The sequence below is a fragment of the Sarcophilus harrisii genome, chromosome 3 (assembly GCF_902635505.1).
Source record: "Sarcophilus harrisii chromosome 3, mSarHar1.11, whole genome shotgun sequence".
Classification (NCBI taxonomy): Eukaryota; Metazoa; Chordata; class Mammalia; order Dasyuromorphia; family Dasyuridae; genus Sarcophilus; species Sarcophilus harrisii.
In genome coordinates this window covers 67,393,400-67,413,112 of record NC_045428.1, presented here as the reverse complement: position 1 = coordinate 67,413,112, position 19,713 = coordinate 67,393,400, and the positions used below count along the sequence as shown (strand labels likewise).

The 19,713-nt window shown below is 33.8% G+C and overlaps 1 protein-coding gene across 3 annotated transcripts in view; it reads right to left on the bottom strand.

Moving 5' to 3' along the window:
- ABCA12 (ATP binding cassette subfamily A member 12) overlaps positions 1–19,713 on the bottom strand; it is a 243,352-nt gene that overhangs the window by 145,896 nt on the left and 77,743 nt on the right. For all 3 annotated transcript variants that reach the window (XM_031958095.1, XM_031958097.1, XM_031958096.1), the window contains exon 6: positions 2,151–2,304. In XM_031958095.1, coding sequence (XP_031813955.1) covers positions 2,151–2,304 — 154 coding nt within the window. The remainder of the gene's footprint in view (positions 1–2,150; positions 2,305–19,713) is intronic.

Here is a 19,713-nt window from a genome sequence, read left to right as displayed (position 1 = left end):
TACATATATACATACAAACATACATATACATATAAATGTATGTATGTGTATATATCTATATACATAGATGTATATGCTCATGTATATATTTATGTACACAAATGGAGAGATAGACACAATAAAAAAGTCCTCTGCCTCATTTCTTACCTAGCCTTAATCACTGAATGGTCATAACCTCAGTTAGACTGAGACTTATCTTACAAAAGCCAAGGTCTCCCACTGCATCCAGGGCCATCTCTAGTCATCCTGATCTTGCCACTGAACCCACATGAACAAAGAGGAGAAAGTGAGACTGGTAACTTTGCAACATCCCTTCTTCACTTAAATCCAATTCACTTGTATGTCACCACACGGTCCTCTTTGGGAACAATAAACAAACAATATTACTATCAAGGGCACTGCCATCCCCCCAACTTCTACCATTTTTTGTCCAAAACCTTCTTCCCTCCCCTTACTTCTTATACCATCCCACTGAGGATCATCTCCATTCATTCTGATCTATATTTTGCTTTTGGAACCCGAAGCCTCTGGAGGAAAAAGTGAGGCAGGTGACTTAGCACAGCCCTCCCTCACTTAAATCCAATTCACCTGCAAGTTTTGGCAACACCTCTCTGATGTTGTGCTCCCCTTCCAGTACAAAAGACAAACAACTCCCACCACCTATTCCCACCACAGTTGCCTTTTATATTACCTTCTATCTACTTTAAAAATATCTGTTTTAATATGGTGTTTCCAATTAGAATAATAATTTCTTGAGAACATATTCTATGTTTTTGCTTTTTCTTTGTATTTAGAGTACTTATAATGTTTGGCATATAGAAAATACCTAATAAATGCTTATTGATTGATTCCAGTAGTATGTGGAATACTTGGAAAAAGTAATGAGGTTAATTCATTTAAATTTTTTAACCATGGTGGTCATGCATTTGTGCTTATACTAATATTAGACTGACTCAAAATGTTCAATGTGAGCATTTAAAAGAATATTGTTCTGGCTTCACTTCCTTTTATTAGCTCTCTGTCGGTTGAGTATGGAATTTCATTGTTTTCTTTTGTTGTTTATAACTCTGATATTTAAGGACTATTATTCCAGGGAAGGGGCAGCTAGATGATACAATAAATAGAGTAGCATGTCTGGAGTCAGGAAAACCTGAGTTCAAATGTGGACTCCTTCTTACAAGCTCTGCGACCTTGGGCAAATCACTTAACCTTGTTTACCTCAGTTTCCTAAGCTGTAAAATTAATTGCAGAAGGAAATGGCAAGCCATTCCAATATCTTTATCAAGAAAAACCCAAAAGGAGTCATGACAAATCAGACATGACTGAAAATGACTACAAACAACAACAACATTCCCAGTGAAGCAGGCAAAGTCTGTCGCTCTTAAAGACCACACTTCAATGACTGTTAGAAATATTGTCCCCAGAAGTTGGTATGAAGACTAAACATTTCAAGGCTCATTTAAGCCCGCAATGAAATAGGATGAATAACAGCGAAGCTCAAATTTATATTCAAAAATTTAAAATGACACCAAGAATTGAAAAACTATTACAGCAAAATAGCCTGATTTTTTGAAATCTTAGAAAACAATTTTAAAATTTAAATTATATATATATACAAATAAATACAATTGAAAAAAAATCTTAGAAAACAAAGCCTTTAAATGGACCTGGAAGTTCTAGGGCACATTTATAAACCACTATAATGTAGCATAGGTTTCTCAAAAAGGAAAAATAGTTTTAAAAAAGTAAGTTTAAAAATTGTTAACCATTGTTATAAAAATGTTTGTTATCAAGCTAGAAAATATAGAGACTGGAATAGTAGAGATTTTTAAAGATAATTTTTTATTCTTGAGATTCATTTTTTAATTCAAAGAAGTCTAGGTAAGCCTGTAAGTTCTAGCTATCTTTACCATGTTATAAACATCTACCCTCAAAAATGTTTTGGCAATTTAAAAAAAAAAACCCATAACTCTAGCGGGGCTGGAAGTATTATTCCTAATAAGAGAATGAGAATCTCTATTAAAAATATTATATAGAGAGAAATAAACACCTTGTAATTATAGAAACTTCCTATAGAAATGAAATATTGCAGCAAGATGTTTACATCTATGCCTCCAAGTTAGCTGAACATGCTTAAGAAATGTCCTTACCTTTCTTTAAAAAAGGTGCTATCAATTCCTTTTCTGCGCAGTAAATCTTGTGGTCCATAGGGAGTATCCTTGCATTTGGTATCTGTATCACAGAGTAGTGTTTGCAGAAATGGGAAAAAGCCAGTACTAGGAAGGTTTCGAGGTGCAAGGTAACCTGAAAATAAATTCATAGAATTTTAAAAGTAGTTTCACTATTTAATCTGGCATGAGAAATATGCTCTGAAAGGTAAAAACAATACAAGAATATTTCTCACACCCACACACCCCCACACACACCCACATTATCTTCTGGTGGAAGGAAAAAACTGATTCCTCTCAGTAACTTACCCTTCCACATTAATATTTCCCTTAAAGATAAGGAGATGGAAGGATATTTAAGTTGTCTGATTTTTTAAATAAAGTTATTCTTTTGATGAAAGGAAAGTCTATCCTACATCCCTACCAAATAATCTTGAGATCAGCTGACTAGCATCCACTCTGTCTTTTAAGACACTTGTAGGAAAGTGTGATCCAGGTTTACAAGTATACTATTATGCTTTAATTTTTCCTGATTTTTTCTTTCTCTTTGAGGGAACTGAAGAGATTAGGATGGCAAGTGACTAATTGTAGGAATTTAGTAAACCATACTGATTTCATCTCATGACTTGATTCTGGAGATAGCTCAGTTCCCTTTCTATTGATTATGGGTCTAGTCCAATTTCTGACTTGTGAAAAAACTTCCTTCAGTTTAAGAGACCCTTAACCAAGATCTCTAAATTATGCTGACCAGAAATCCAGTCAGGTGCAAAGACTGATATAAGGAGTTTTCTCATAATTGGACATTTTAAGCAACCCATATGTGTTATTTGAAAACTAGCCCTGTACTGATCACTCAGCGATTGTTTCCATGTTCCTTTGATTGTTTATAAGCACTTGGGAGGAGTGGGATACTCTCTTTTTCTGAATTCAGGTAACTGGACCTGTTAACTCTCTCCCTCCCAATTTAGAAAGTCTTTAATCTTTCATCTGATTAGAAATCAGATTACCTAATGTATTGGTTTTTTTTTTTAATTAGTTATGTATACAGGACAAACTTGTACATTCAAGGGATTCCATGGTGAAGCAGTTAGACAGTGCAGTGGATAAAGTTCAAGACCTGGAATCAGGAAGATGTGAATTCAAATCCAGCCTCATATACTTAACAATCTGTAACCGTGGCCAAATCAGGTAATATTTGTCTCAGTTTCCTCATCTGTAAAATTAGGATAATGATAGTACCAGCCTCCCAGGGTTGTTGTGATTATCAAATAAGATAATAATTAGAGAATATAGCACAAGTGACTGGGACATAAGTGCTATATAAATGATAATTATATAGGAAGCTCCCAGAATGGAAGTTCTTCTACCAACTTTCCTCTTTGTAATTGATAGAGATTTTCTTGGTGCATTAAGAAGTCAGCCTCTACTATGCTTAATTCTAAGAAATTGTTTGACAGGAAAAATTTTTTCCAAAAGTATTATAGCTGTTAGAAAACAATAGGTTTATAATTTAAGTTTTTTATATCCTTAACCATAATATTTGCCATAACAAATGCAACAATGTATTTTGTTCAGTCCTTTCAGTTAAATTCAGTCCTTCTTGATCTTACTTGGGCTTTTCTTGGAGTGGTTTGCTATTTCCTTCTCTAATTCATTTTACATATGAGGAAATCAAGGCAAACTGGATTCAGTGACTTGCCTAGAGTCACATAGCTAGTGAGTGTTTGAAGCTAGATTTGAACTCACAAAGAAGAGTTTTTTTGACTCTAGACCCAGCATTCTATCTCTCCACCTAGGTACCCTAACAATGGACTAAATAAAAGATAATGTAAGAGGTGAACTGTAGAATTCCAATCTCTATGCAATTATTTGATATCATGTGTAGAATGACACCATAACAGTGAACTCTCGATAGGGTAGCTTTTAGAACTGAGCGAAACATCAGATTGATGAGGAAAGTGAAAATTAAAACAAACAAAAAACCCTCTACAAAATCTTTAGAATGATGCTATGGATTTGAAGTTGTGGAGAGCATTGCCGAAGGTATTACTGAAGTCTGCTTTACCTTTGAAGAAAAAACAAAGACTAGGGGAGAGTAAGAATTGTACAGCTCAGTGGGGAGTCACATACCAGATGAGAGAAGAGAAAAAGGAAATCTGATTCAAGTAACATAAATACATGTGGATATAAAAATTACTTTAGGTAACAGAAAGTGAAAACTGGAAATAAAAGGAAATAAGATATGGAGAGATGAAGAGGAAAAAGAAAAACCATAAGGAAAAAAATGAAGAATGATATTGATGTGAAGGTTTTAAAATTCGCTCTCAGAATAAAGTTCATGCAACTAAATCCCCACTTTCCCTGATGACCTTAGCAACCAGTGTCTTCTGATGCCATGAAAATCATTGCTTCACCCAAACAATTTTGGCACAAAACTTATTTTTGACTCATAACCAATCTAAATCCAAACCATAGTGGACCAAGAGTAATTCCCTTTTGTGTTCTTCTATCTTGACAAAATTCTTTGTAGGTTATAAGACAAGTTCCTGGTCTCCCTCTCACATTTCCCCTTTATGAAAAAATTCCACTACAGTAGACTATATATGGATAAAACTTCAATATATTTAAACCTCTTATAATGGCTTCTCTACAATGATTACTGCAACTATAACAAGACTTTGATTACTAGTGTTTCACTCTCTTTGGGTGTGGTCTGGGGAAGGAAAAAATTAAAGTATATAGTGTCTCCACCCTTCAATGCACACTGCATCCCTCTTACCTGTTCCTAATTTTCAAGGTAAAAAACAAAGGTGCAGCAGAGATAAATCAGAATCATTATCAGCACCCACTTTGTCCCTGACTACTGAAGGGCAAAGGAACTGAAGAGGAGTATGTTATAGTAAGAAGACAGACAAGAAATATTAGGTCAAGGGAATGAATAGTGCCAAGAAAAAGGCAGGGACCTTCATACTAGCAGGTATATTTGTAGCAGGTCCAGGCAGGCACTGCTCACAATTAATAGGGAGTGTCTTAAGAAGAACTTGCTCCAAGTGATTAATTAGCACTGAAGTATTCTTTGGTATATGCAAGGATAGATGTGTCTCTTTTCCAGAAATCTAAATTTATGTAACAGATCAGATGACCCAAGGGCTACAACAAGCATCACAAGCCAGTTAGTCTAACACCATCATTTTAAAGAGAAATAAAATTATTTTTCAGTGGGTGATTATTCCATTACAAATAGCTTCTTGAGTTATCAAAGAAGTTTTCTCAGTGTTCCCTTCAAAAATAAGTTGCCCTCATACCTTTGAAATGTCATAAAATTTACAAAAATTTGGTTTCCAGAGAACTTTTCAGGAATACAACTGCTGTATAGAAGGTGGTCCAGCTCTTATAGGATTAAGGTACCAATATGGATATAAAGGAGGTAGGGGAAAGTTCAAAGGTGTATACAGTTTCTAAAAAAATTAGAAAGTCAGACAAATCCTTATGAAATTCTCCTAAAGAACTACCACTAGATATTTTGATATTCAGAGCAAATATAACAAACTATGCCAAGGGCAAGTGACATGAAACAGCATTTAGTTGTGGGCTAGTGAAGAAAAGACCAAGATTTGGAAAGGTTTAATGTGAGGTCATTGTCCAAGAAGGTCATTTTGTTAGAGTAGAGAAATGTGAAGCACCTGGTATGGTGGAAATTAAGGTGAATTTGAAGTCAGAGACTCTAGATTCTTATCCTAGGCTCTGCCATTTATAAGGACTAAATTTATGTTCCTATGATCTTGTGACCTCAGTCCAATATCCCATCATACATTAATACCTGAAAGAGTCTATGAATGTTACCTAGACTAATACCTTCAATTTTACAAATGAAGAAAGTGAGAACTATATTATTTACATGACTTGCTCAGGATCACAAATTTTGTTAAATAATTAAGGTACAATTTGAATCTGGGCAATGACTCCTTATTCAGCACTTTATTCATGGTATTCAGTGAGATAACAAATGTAAAGCACATTACAAAATAGAAATGCTATCATCATCATCATCATCATCCTGACTCCAACATCCAGTAGCTTTCTATTTTTTTTATTTTATTTTTTTATTAATTAAATGTAAAAGGAAGCTAGTTGATACTGTGGATAGAGCACTGGGCCTGGGTTTAAGATGATCTGAGTTTAAGTTTGGCCTTAGACCAAACTAACTCTTTGACCCTAAATGAGTCACATAACTCCTATTGGCCTCAGTTCCTTATCTGTAAAATAGGAATATATTGGAGAAGGAAATGACAAACTACTCATTCTAGTATCTCTGTTAAGAAAACTCTATAGACAAAGTCCATGGGATCACATAGAATTGGAAACAATTGAATGACTGAACAACAACAAATCAGGTGCTAAATTCAACCCACTAAAGAAATATTTTGAGTTCTATTGTTAAATTCTACCAATCTAGTGCCCTGGAACAAAGGCCAGTGACTCTATCTGAGTTTATAAATCTATAAATCTATACTCCTCAATCAGAAAGGAATACAAAGTTATTAAGAAAATTCTATTGTTCTCTGAGTTAATCTGCCTATTTTGGGTCTTGGATCATGATATTATAGATACTCTCATAAAGTATATAACTATTTCAAAGTTGCCTTTACTGTTAGAATTCTTTTTATGGATTACAAAAAGCTAACTACATCATCTGAACAGACACTCCAGCAATACCTACTGGCATTCAATGTCAGTTACCTTATTCTTCCTCTCAAGAAAACCAAAGCTGTCATAAATCTTGGAGATCCTACAGGTAAAATTCACACTCACATAACCAACATGATAACAGAATTAACACTTCACTTTTCTTTCAGCAAAAGGGAAAATGGAGTTGAGAATCCTTTTTCTCACACTGATTCCTTTTCTAAAGTTTTGACATAATGAGACCATGGATAGACTTTTGAAAACTTTTGATTTGGGCCTTAAGATTGTACTGGCCAAAAGTCATCTTTTGTGTCTATAGACTTCAAATCCTAGACTTCTCTTTAAGTTTACAAGTGACACAATAAAGTAAAAAAAACCATACCCCTCCACATCACCCCCAAAAAACATACATATTCCCAAAGTATCTTCCTGGATAACACTCAATACAGTCCAATATTATTTCAGGACTTGAGCCAAACCAAACTATAAACCATGGACTGGAACAAACTGCATTAATTTGATGAATAGCAAATTAAACTAAACTGAAATATTAGATTTTTTTTCTTTGCTGAATCCTAAAGGGAGCCAGTTTATTTTTTTATTCAAAACAGGGTTCAATTCAAGGCCAAACACTTTAAAACTTTAAATGCTTGGTAAATAATTGAGTTATCAGCCAACATAATTATATAATCAACATTTCTCAGCTTTTCTGTGTTTAACTTTCATGACGTCAAGCATGTGTCTGATTTTTTTTTTTGTAACTGCATTTTTGCTTTTGCTTTAGCAATCACACATTTGCAGCTTTCTGCAGTAAAGAAAAAATGGCAGGTGCAATGAAGACATTTGTGGAGTGTTTGATATCCTATTAAGTGCTTCCCTCATCTGTTCATCCTACTGTTTAAGAATCAAGACCTCTGGGTACATTCAATGGATATTTTCATTGGTTACCCTATTTAAAACTCAAATTTTGTTTTGCAAGTATGTACCCAACACATAGTGTAAATCCTATGGGCTCTAAAGTGACAGGCTTCTTAGAGTATGACTAAAGTCCCAGTGACTTTTTCTCTTGGTTTTTAGAAGCTGGCTAAGACAGAGAAGTTTAAATTAGGAGAATATACAATACAAATTCACCATCTGAGAGAATAGAATTTAAAATTTTGGTTAAAAATAGTTTTAACTTTTTAAAATAATAATAGCTTTATATTTTTCAAAGTACATGCAAACATAATTTTCAACATTTACACTTCTTTGCAAAACCTTGTGTTCCAAATTTCTCCCTTCCTCACTGCCTTCCCCTTCCCCTGGACAGCAAGTAATCCAATATAGGTTAAACATGTGCAATTCTTCTAAATGTATTCCCACAAAAATGTCTTAGCTTTAAGAATTTAGTTTGCTATATGATATTTATGGTACTGTAGATTTTATGTGTTATAATAAGTGGAAATTGTTTTTAATCAGTAATTTTTAAAATTGAGATGTTAGCACAAAGAGTCACAAAATTCCAGAGAATTAGTAGCAAGAAAAATGTTTTTCATATCACCAATTTTATTTTGTGTACTGCATTTTATGGGCTATGTTATGATTAACTGTGTTATGAAAAATGTTCTATTATCATAATTAATGTTTTGTTAAAGAATTGTATACAGAAAAGTATATTTTTTTTAGCAATTTCTAAAAAAATTTATAGTTTTTGGCAGTTGCAGGAACCTAACTCAATAATCCCTCCTAGTTCAATGTATCAACAGTCACATTTTTGGCTTTCCCACAAATTTTCTCATAATATTATTCCCCAAAAGTTGAGGATTAACTGTATTTCCTTTGAAGGCCTGTGGCCAAAATTATCATATCCAGTAAAATTATCCATAATTTTGAATGAGAAAAATGGACATTCAACAAACTTGCAGATTTCAGGACTATTAACCAAACCCAAAAATAATAGAAAATTTCACATATAAGAGCCAATATGAAAGATCATTTATAAGGAACTTAACATGGAAAAACTGCTTAAACATGGACAAATTATTTATGTTTTTATATGCGTACATTTTACATTTAAGATTCACATCAGCAATAGGTTAGCTCAAAAGAAAGATTGTCAGCATTAATTTAAAAATAATAATCATGTCATACAAATGAGGCACAGAGGAAGAATAGACACAAAGGCATTAAAGGAAGAAGAGGACTCACAGTTTGAAAATCTACTCAAATTGGGAATGGATTCAATAGCATATATACTATATGCTATATATATACCACAAAGAGTACAGCACCCTCCAAAATTTATAAAGAAATAATGGGGGGAGGATTGGACAGATGGGGAAGTAAAGGGTAAAGAAAGAAGACAAGGGAGAAATCTTTGGGTGAGTTGTACCAAGGCAAGTTATGGAGTAGAATTTAATTAAAGAGGCAGCAGGAATAGAAAAGATATGTGTGTAGGTGGTTTGTGTATGAATGTATATATGTATATATCTACATAAATATATCTTTTCTTGACTGTAGCTTGCTTGGGGGTAGGGGGGGTGAAAGGGTGAAAAAAGAATAAAATACATAATGTACGTACCAGAGAACCAAAGAATAATTTACAAGTAAAGAAAAAAATTAACATTCATAAATATAATTTCTTCTATTAATATATGTATATATACATATATATATGCATATACTTCCTTGATCTGGTAATTTGTAGTTATATAATTTGAATCTTAGGTCTTTATGACCAAAGCAGAACTAGAGATCATTACTGATCACAAAATAGAAAATTTCGATTATACCAAACTGAAAAGTTTTTGTACAAACAAAACTAATGCAGACAAAGATTAGAAGGGAAGCAATAAACTGGGAAAATATTTTTACAGTCAAAGGTTCTGATAAAGGCCTCATTTCCAAAATATGTAGAGAATTAACTCTAATTTATAAAAAATCAAGCCATTCTCCATCTGAAAAATGGTCAAAGGATATGAACAGACAATTCTCAGATGAAGAAATTGAAACTATTTCTAGTCATATGAAAAGATGCTCCAAGTCATTATTAATCAGAGAAATGCAAATTAAGACAACTCTAAGATACCACTACACACCTGTCAGATTGGCTAAGATGACAGGAAAAATAATGATGATTGTTGGAGGGATGCAGGAAAACTGGGACATTGATGCATTGTTGGTGGAGTTGTGAACGAATCCAACCATTTTGGAGAGTCGTTTGGAACTATGCTCAAAAAGTTATCAAACTGTGCATACCCTTTGACCCAGCAGTGTTACTACTGGATTATATCCCAAAGAGATTATAAAGAAGGAAAGGGACCTGTATGTGCACGAATGTTTGTGGCAGCCCTTTTTGTAGTGGCTAGAAACTGGAAACTGAATGGAAGTCCATCAGTTGGAGAATGGCTGAATAAATTGTGGTATATGAAAATTATGGAATATTACTGTTCTGTAAGAAATGACCAACAGGATAATTTCAGAAAGGCCTGGAGAGACTTACATGAACTGATGCTGAGTGAAATGAGCAGGACCAGGAGATCATTATATACTTCAACAACAATACTATATGATGACCAGTTCTGATGGATCAGGCCATCCTCAGCAACGAGATCAACCAAATCATTTCTAATGGAGCAGTAATGAACTGAACTAGCTATGCCCAGAAAAAGAACTCTGGGAGATGACTAAAAACCATTACATTGAATTCCTAATCCCTATATTTATGCACACCTGCATTTTTGATTTCCTTCACAAGCTAATTGTAGAATATTTCAGAGTCTGATTCTTTTTCTACAGCAAAATAACGTTTTGGTCAGGTATACTTATTGTGTATCTAATTTATATTTTAATATATTTAACATCTACTGGTCATCCTGCCATCTAGGGAGGGGTGTGGGAAGTAAGAGGTGAAAAATTGGAACAAGAGGTTTGGCAATTGTTAATGCTGTAAAGTTACCCATGTATATATCCTGTAAATAAAAGGCTATTAAATAAAAAAAAAAAAATTAAAAAAAAATCTTTCCTGAGTTCTGCTGGGCATATAACAATGTTCTCTTTTGTTTTGCTTTATTTTGTTTTGCATTTCTTTTCTTTTTTTTTCTTAGTCTTTTTTTTTTCAAATTAAATAAATTAAAAAAAAAAAAAAGAAAAAAGGAATGACTGGGATATTAAGCATGTCTGTGGAATCCTGACTGTGAAAACATATAATACTAGTAATAGAATACAATAAAGGTGGCTTCTTCAGAGGGCTAAGGGAATTTCTGGGCTAATTATTAGGTCTAGAGTGGGGGGCAGGTATGAAGGAACTGAAAAATTAGAACCTCCATTGTCTCATTTCTTTTTCTCTTACCCTTCTTTTTTCCTCCTATTTTTTTCCTGTTTCTTCTCTTCTCTGAATTCAATATGTACTTATAGATTTCCCCTTTATTTTATTTATCGTTCTTTCTCACCTTCCCCTTTCCTACCCACTTATATCTTCTCTATCCCCTTTGTTGGTTCTTAATATATCATGCCCACTAACCTTGGGTCTTTCCCAAAGTTCTGCCATCTTAAGGATTCTTTTTATTTCTATACTATCTCACTATCTCACTCACTGATCTCATCTGTACCTATGGATTTAATTATCATTTCTATGAGGAAAATTTCCAAAGCATATGTACAGTGTCTGGAATAGAGTTGATATTTAATAAATGCTTGTTAATTACATGAATGACTGAAATAGGGAACTAAGTTTCAGACTCAGACTATTCTATCCTTATTTTTTTACTTTTCCACACCTCATAGGATAAACATGAGTTTATATAAAAATTTCTGGTAATATTGGTCTATTTGCAGAATTCAGAAAGGAATTTTCCATAATTTCAGGTGTTAATGAAAAAGAAAACCGCACTGGGCCAGATCTACAAAATATTTAAACTAGTTTTTGGAGCAACATGTCATTTGAATTCCCTTTAACTGCCTTGCTGTCTTGCCCCCCTTACATAATTAATTGTTGACAACTGATTGTGAGCCACAGTAGATAGAGGGCCAGGTGTGGAGTAAGGAAGACACCTTCCTGAGTTCAAATTTGATCTCAGGTTCTTACTAGCTGTGTGACCCTGGGCAAGTCATTTAACCCTGTTGGTCTCAGTTTTCTCATCTGTAAAATGAGCTGAAGGAAATAGCAAAGCCCTTCAATGTCTTTGCCAAGAAAATCTCAAATGGGATCATGGAGAGTCAAACATTACTGGAAAATGACTAAACAACAATCATAACAATGATTCTAACAGACATTGACACAGGATAGTTTCTACAGTCATATAATACCATCATGTGGAAGACTTACCAGTCCCTTAAAATGAATTTAAGTGAGATCTGGTACACGAAAATGGGGCAACATTCCCCAAGAATTCTAGCCTCCACAGGCTACTTCATAGATCTATCATTAATAAATGTACTTCGATTTGCTGCCAATGTGATTAGGAAGCTCTGAGTTGAGCACTTTGATAATAATAACAGATAACGGAAATTGGAATTGATGTCCCTCTGTATTTCTCTTTATTTTTACTAGAGCAAAGCAGGCTAAAGCTATTGGTAATGCTTCTATTTGCCCTAGAAGAATATTTAGGGAAAAAAAATGTCTCTTTACTTTGTGCTAACCAATTATGAAAAGGAAATTCTGAAAAAGAAAAAAAAAGACCATTATTTTTGCATTTGTTCCAGATTTTTTTACCTTCTGTTATTCTTTAAAAAAATAGGATTTGGAAGCATATTGAAATATGTGGAAAAATAAATCCTATGAATAATTATTTAGGCTTGATTAATTGAATGACAGGCCTACCTTCAATGAATGGAAACAATTATAATAGGAAATTATGATGTAAATTGAGAAAAATAATAATAGTAGACTTCATCTTTAAAAAGCAAAGCAACTACTGAGGGATAATAAATACCATATCATTTTATGAAAATTATGCATAACTTAGAAAATTTCTAAATTTACTAGAAATATTCTTACTTCATTACCTAGAATATAGACACTAAATATAACTTTTTATTTTACTTATAAGTATTGAGTGGTTTAATTTTCATTATTCTTAATTGCATTTATCCAAAGTAATAAAACTAATTATAATATTAAATAATTAAGCCTCCTCTTTGTGACCTCTTGTATATCCTTCTTGCATATCAGTATATAAAAATATATGGAACTTGATTTCTCCCACATTTTAATTTGTGATTAATTAGAATATACCTTAGTTGATTTTGCCCAATTTCCTCTTTCCTCTTTGATGATAATCATTTCAAAAATTTCACCATGGATTCTTTCAGAAGAATACCTGAACATAACAAAGATGACTTGGGATTTGGGTTCATTCATGAAAGTTAGCATTATTTCCATAATAGAAATTAATTTAGTTATTTGTAGGATCTTGTTTAGAAAATGCCTTAATACAGTATAATGCAGTATAATATTTGGTCCAGTTATATACCATGCATGATTTTTTTCCCCATTCAACAAATGCTTACTGGATACCAACTACGGTATCCAACCAACTACTCAGAAATTGTGTTGGGCATTGGTGACACAGAGATGAAAAATAGCAAAGTTCCTATTGTTTAAGAGCTTAGAATTAGGGTGTGGAATAAGTTAATAAGATCAGGATTTAGAGGTGGAAGAGCTCCCACCAGTCTATCTTTCATATTTTTCCAGAGGAGGAAATTGGAGTTCAGGAAAATATGAAAGTATATATAATACAAGATAGAATTTGAGGAGAAAAAGATCATTTTCATCTAAAATAAGGAAAGCCTCTAGGAATCAATGAAACTGATTTTTGTAAGGTATCTATGAAATCAGATCATATTTTAATACTTAATTATGGATAGGTGGAAGGATATTGCTTATCAGAAGTAATGGCTCTACAATCTGTTAATTCCTATTTTTATATCCTTTGTGCCTATCACACTGACTGGACCTAATGAGTCCTTCATAAATAGCTGTTGATAGTAATATGAAATAATAAATGTTTATGCATAGACACAAATAATTTAAAAAACTGAGAGTGGGAAAAATCTGTAGAAGTCATCTAGCCCAGACTATTTATTTTACAGATGCATCATAAAGTTGAAATAATTTGTTCAAAGATATCTACAAAGTTTGTGGAAGAACTGTCACTAGAAGCCCAGTTCTCTGCCTTCTAGTGTCATGCTACTTCCAGTTTCATAATGTGTCTAACCCAAGGACTATTCCAGTTAAATAAAGTTTCTTTTCTTATTAAGATAATTTATTTTTACTAATTATAAACTGGTCTTCCATGATACTTTCAGGTGGTATGGATAAAACCAGGGATCCTATTCCAGTAAAGCTTATTGGTCCTATCAAGTTATTAAGGCTCTATGTATGGGCCTGAGCTGGCCATTTAAAACCCAACCTAGTGACATTTGGAAATTTTAATGAACCACTGGCCAACAAGTATTTGTGCTTCCTTCTTTCTTCTTCTTCTTCCTTCTCTTCCTTCCTTCTTTCTTCTTATTGTTCTTCCTTCTTTTTCTTGTTCCTTCTTTCTTTTTCTTTTTTCTTTTTCTTTCTTCTTTCTTCATCACAGAAACTGATGAAGACTATCTATTTAAGGACTGTTGTTTCTGTTATTATTGGTGGTGGTCCTTCACTTTTGAAAAGGACCAATGACATCAAAGGGTGATATTTTGACTTGAACATGAGTTAGATTTAAATGAGGCAGAATCATACAAATCATTAGCATCACTCTTTCTTTTGGTATCACCAAAGTCCAGTGGCAATATGAAAGTCAAGATGACGAGCAATGGTACAGTATACAGTAGATAACCTTGACTTAAAGATACAATTACATTGGTGGAGAAGCATTTCGTGTGATTGTAGATCTTTGCAAGATTGGAATATTCTCACCTATAACATTTTTAAAATGCCTTCAGCTTTTCAAAGAAAATAGAATTGTGTTCTGCTTAACATATAATGGGGGGGCCACTTATTTTGTGTTGTCAATATTAAAAATTTATATTTATACAGCACTTTACATATATATGGTACCCAAAAAATTTTGGTTAAGTTTTAAGCTTTAATAGCTATACTCTACTAGAATTGTTGTTGTGGTTGAGTTGTTTCAGTCATATTCATCTCTCTGTGACTCTATTTGGGGTTTTCTTGGCAAAAGGTTTGCCATTTCCATCTCCAGTTCATTTTACCAATGGGGTCAACAGGGTTCAGTGACTTGCCAAGGGTCACACAGCAATTAAGTTTCTGAGGTCAGTTTAGAACTCAGGAAGATGAGTCTTCCAGACTCCAGATCTAGCACTCTGTGCACTATAGCACCACTAGAGATAGTGTAGACTTTACAATCTATACTAGTCTCTACTAGTTGCTATAGAGTAGCTGTCCTATACTAAGAAAAAAAAAAACACTGAGGGTTTGGGGGATAGCCTATATTATATGATGAAATAAGCTGGTGAAGTAGATTACTGCAAGCATTATTATTGCCATTTTATAGAAAAGGAAATCAAGGCACTTGCCCTTGATCAAACAAGTTAATAAATATAAGGGGAGATATCTGAGCTCAGGCATGTCTTAACTTCAAGGCATTCAAGTATCCTTACTACTACTACACCATACTGTCAGTATCCTAGATAAACATACTGAACAGAAATGGAAACAGGGAGATTCAGTACTTGTCAATTTATAAGGATAGAACTCATACTGGCTGAGAATTAAAAGTGTTGGCACTAACTCCGCTCTTTCTTGCTGATTCACTGAATGACCCTAGACAAATCATTTAACCTCTCTGTGTCTATATTTCCACATCTATAAAATTAAGCATGATATCACTTGCCACCTCCTAGGAAGTTGTGAAGATTAATGAGATGATGCTTATAAAATACTATGAACTCTGAAGAAGTAGGTCCAATAGAAATGTGAATTATTATTGTTAATTAATACTCTTTATTTCATCATTTGTCTTATTTACCACTCAGGAGCCAAGGATTGGCCGGTCTTCTTAGTGTCTTTTATATGTGACTGCATCCAGTGAATACTTAAAAGTAGCATGTTATCTATTTCTCACTGTAGGAATTCATAATTAGCACCTGCATAACTAGTATAGACCTTCAAGTTTTGGTGTGTTTCTGCGTGTGGTGATGTGACTAACTAACCAACTAATTTTTCATAAGCAAGTCTTGCTTCATGGCCCAGGTATGAAAAAAATAGACTTATCTTGCTTATGGTAGGGATGAGGGCCTATGGCTAATCCTTAAAACAATGGGTTGGGAAATCTGGATTTCCAAACATTTCTTACTTTATATGTGCTTGCGTGGAATGGTCACTAAAAGCAGAGAATAAGAAAATGCCTTGTTTTCCTTAGGAGAAACTTTTCAATTTTTGTCAAATGTAAGCTCCTTGAGCAAAGGGAGTATATTTTTGTTTTATCTCCAAATCCCTGATGCTTAATGTAATACTTGCCATATAGTAAGTTGATTTAGGCCTAATTTCAAAGATTCTATTCCATAGAATAGGCAATGTAATATAATAAACAAAGCGTTCACACTAAAGTCAGGAAGGACTGGATTCAAGTCTTATCTCTGACATGTACTGGCTAGTTATTCAACCTTTCAATGGCCTAGGCAACTCTCTAAGATTGTAAGTGGGAAAGAAGGAAGAAAGGAACCAAATACTATGTGCCAGGCACTGTACTAAGTACTTTATATATATATATATTTCAGTTGATCCTCACAAGAGTTCTGGGATATTATTAGTCCCATTTTACAGTTGAGGAAACAGAAGTAAAGTGATTTACTCAGTCTTACACAGCTAGTCAATGTGTGCAGTGAGAACTGAATTCAGGTCTTCCTAAATTCCTAACTGCCTCTGAGGTGCCCATCAACTTCTCCTTATTCAGGAGTTCCCTATAGCAATAAAATCACAGATGATCTCAGTCCCTAAGATCATAAATTATTTAGATCAAAAAATCTGGAAGAGATCTAAGCAGCCATCTGGTCTACCCCAATTCTTTTCCATTTTACAGATGAAGAAACAGACTCAGAAAGATCAAATAATTCAGCCAAAGTTTCACAGATGGTGTGGGAAGTACAATTTGATCCCAAGTGCTTTTCCTTAGCTTCCCTTATAGCTGCTGCTACTTCCCACAATCGGAAATGACTTGGTGGGTACATCAAATATTACTTGAGAGCAGGAAGAAGAGAGCTGGGTTCCTGCTGGTTCCCTTTTCCTCTTGGCAGATGTATTTATGAGAGAAAATGGGGAGAATGTGGTATTGTATATCAGAATTTTTTTTTTCAGTTTCTTTGAAGTTGACCTATGTGATCTAAAACATGCATAGTAAGTTTATTGCAAAATTGAGTTGACTCAAGGTCAAGAGTGATGTTCTACTGCTATCTAAAAGAAAGATGCTAGGTCAGAAGCAGCCTTATCCTTGCTGTATGTTTAAAAAAAGTTCTTCTCTGGGCTCGTTCCAAATGACCATGACCTAATCTATTAATGTCTTAAATAAATTTGCTTAACTCAAGTCTCAGAACGCACAATTGTAACAGGTATGGCAAACAACCAATTCTGAGTGAATTGTAGAGAAGGCAAAGAGAGATTATGTTAATCAACTCTCTATGAATGTTCAAAGCTTTTTCATTCTCAATATGCTCAAAGTACCATCTTAGGGGAATATTTGGACCTGCTGATCTGATTGGGATGGGCCCTAAAAATCTCAACTGTTTTAAAAATCTCTAGGTTATAAGCCATTCCAAATAGCCCTCTTACACTCAGCAACCTTTTCTGTTTATTTTTTTTCTTCCAAGACGCAATCAAAGGGAAGGAAAAATGGACCCAAAATAAAATTATGGCCAAAGGAGAGCAGATTTTCGTGTTTTTAAAAAAAAAGCCATCAAGGGACATTTTATTTCTTTGAGGAAGCTCACTAAATATATGCCAGCTAGACTCTTCAATACAGTAACCATGTTTCTGATTGCCCAATAGGGATTGGGAACAGAATCAGTCTCCATCTTCATCAAAGCACCCATCTTATTCTTACTATGATTGATAGATATAGGTATCAGATATTTTCATTGCTTCCTACATATATGTATATATATATATATATATATATATATATATATATATATATATATATATATATATATATATATTAAAAAGAACTAGAGGCTTTGGAAATAGCTGATACTTTCCCTAGTAAACATGGTTTCTTAGTTAAAGGTCCTTTGGTTCAATTTCCTAATTATCTAGATGAGGAGTAGTGTAAATTGCCCAAGGCCATAGTAATAATTGGCAGAGTTGGGATTCAAACCTAGACACTTTTCCTCTAATAACAGCATTTTTTCTTGTGGGAACATGTTTTACTCAAGGAAAAGGTGCTTTAAATGGTAAAGCAAACATTTCTTATTTTGTAAACTTTCCCCAAAACATTTCATTTTGGTCATTTTAGCCAATCTTCATTGATCAACTCAGCCTTTGTCTATGGCATTGCAGAACTTTGATTACTTTAGAGCTCCCTTTTCGGCAATAAAGAATAATAATCCATACGGTTATTTGGAGGAATAAATCAGATCACATATGTAAGGTACTTGCTACAACTTAAAGCACAATATAGATGTCAGCTATTATCATTGTCATCATCATTCCAGTCAAGAATATATAATCTGGTACATTTGTCTACTTGATAGAAATCTTCTAAACCTGGGACCATCCCCATCAAACCAAGAAATGTGGTCATTTTATCGATTGGCCAAACTGACTTTGACTATTCTTTTTAACTTTTATAAAGATTGCTTTGTTATTGAAGAATGTGCCTGACATTCCACCCCTCTTGTTCTTTGTGTGTCTCAGTATTTATTCCTTTGTTTTGAAAGAAGGGGTTGAATGGTATGACCTTATGAGTTGAGTTGATATTGATTTTTTCACACAGTCTAGCATTGGTGCCCCCAAAATTGAGAAATGAATGACTTGGGGATCCAGCTGCAAAGTTGAAACCAAGACTCATCTAGTGGGGATGACACATTTGGATATTTCAATGCATTTTAGGAAGGACATTGTTTAGTTGAAGAATGTTCAGAAAAAGCATTCAAGATGGTTTTAAGATAATGCCATGGAATTCAGTTGAAAGAATTAAATATACTTATCCTAGAAAAGAATAAATAAAAAGGGGGAAAGGGCAGCCATGAAAACTGTCTCCAAGAATTTGAAGGACTGTTATATGGATGAAATAGTAGAATTAATTGAGTTGACCCCAAGAGGCAAAACTAGTAATAAGTAGAAAGTTGGAAAGAAGTAAATTTGGGTTTGAAACAAGAAAAAGTTTCACACTTAGATCTATCCCAAGTGAAATGGGCTGCAGGGAGTTAGTAATGGGTTCCTTATCACTGGATTTCTTTAAGGAAAGATCAGGTATGTTGTAGAGAAAATGCTTATTCAGTAGGGTTGTAGAAGATATCCCCTTCCACAATTCAGTGAGTACTGCATGTGAAATAAGGACACCTGGGTTTTCTTCCTAACTGGGATTCTTTCTAGCTTTGTGACTCTGAACAAATCCTTTCCCTGACTGATGCCTGTGTTTTCAAATCTTAGAAACAAATATACTATTTCACTACCTATCTTAGAGATTTGTTGTAAGGATGTAAGGTATTTTTAAGGTCTTCCACAATCTGTCTTCCAATTTTTTTCCTATTTCATATTTCATAGCCCTATTTCATACTATTCCTTACTATATATTTTATGTTTCATTTTCAAACTGAATACTACAATCAACTGGCATTCTCATCTTAAACTCAACATGTACACAATTGAACTCATTATCTTTTTGTCTAAACCCTTTCTTGTTCCATACTTGACTTTTTTTTTTTCTCAAAA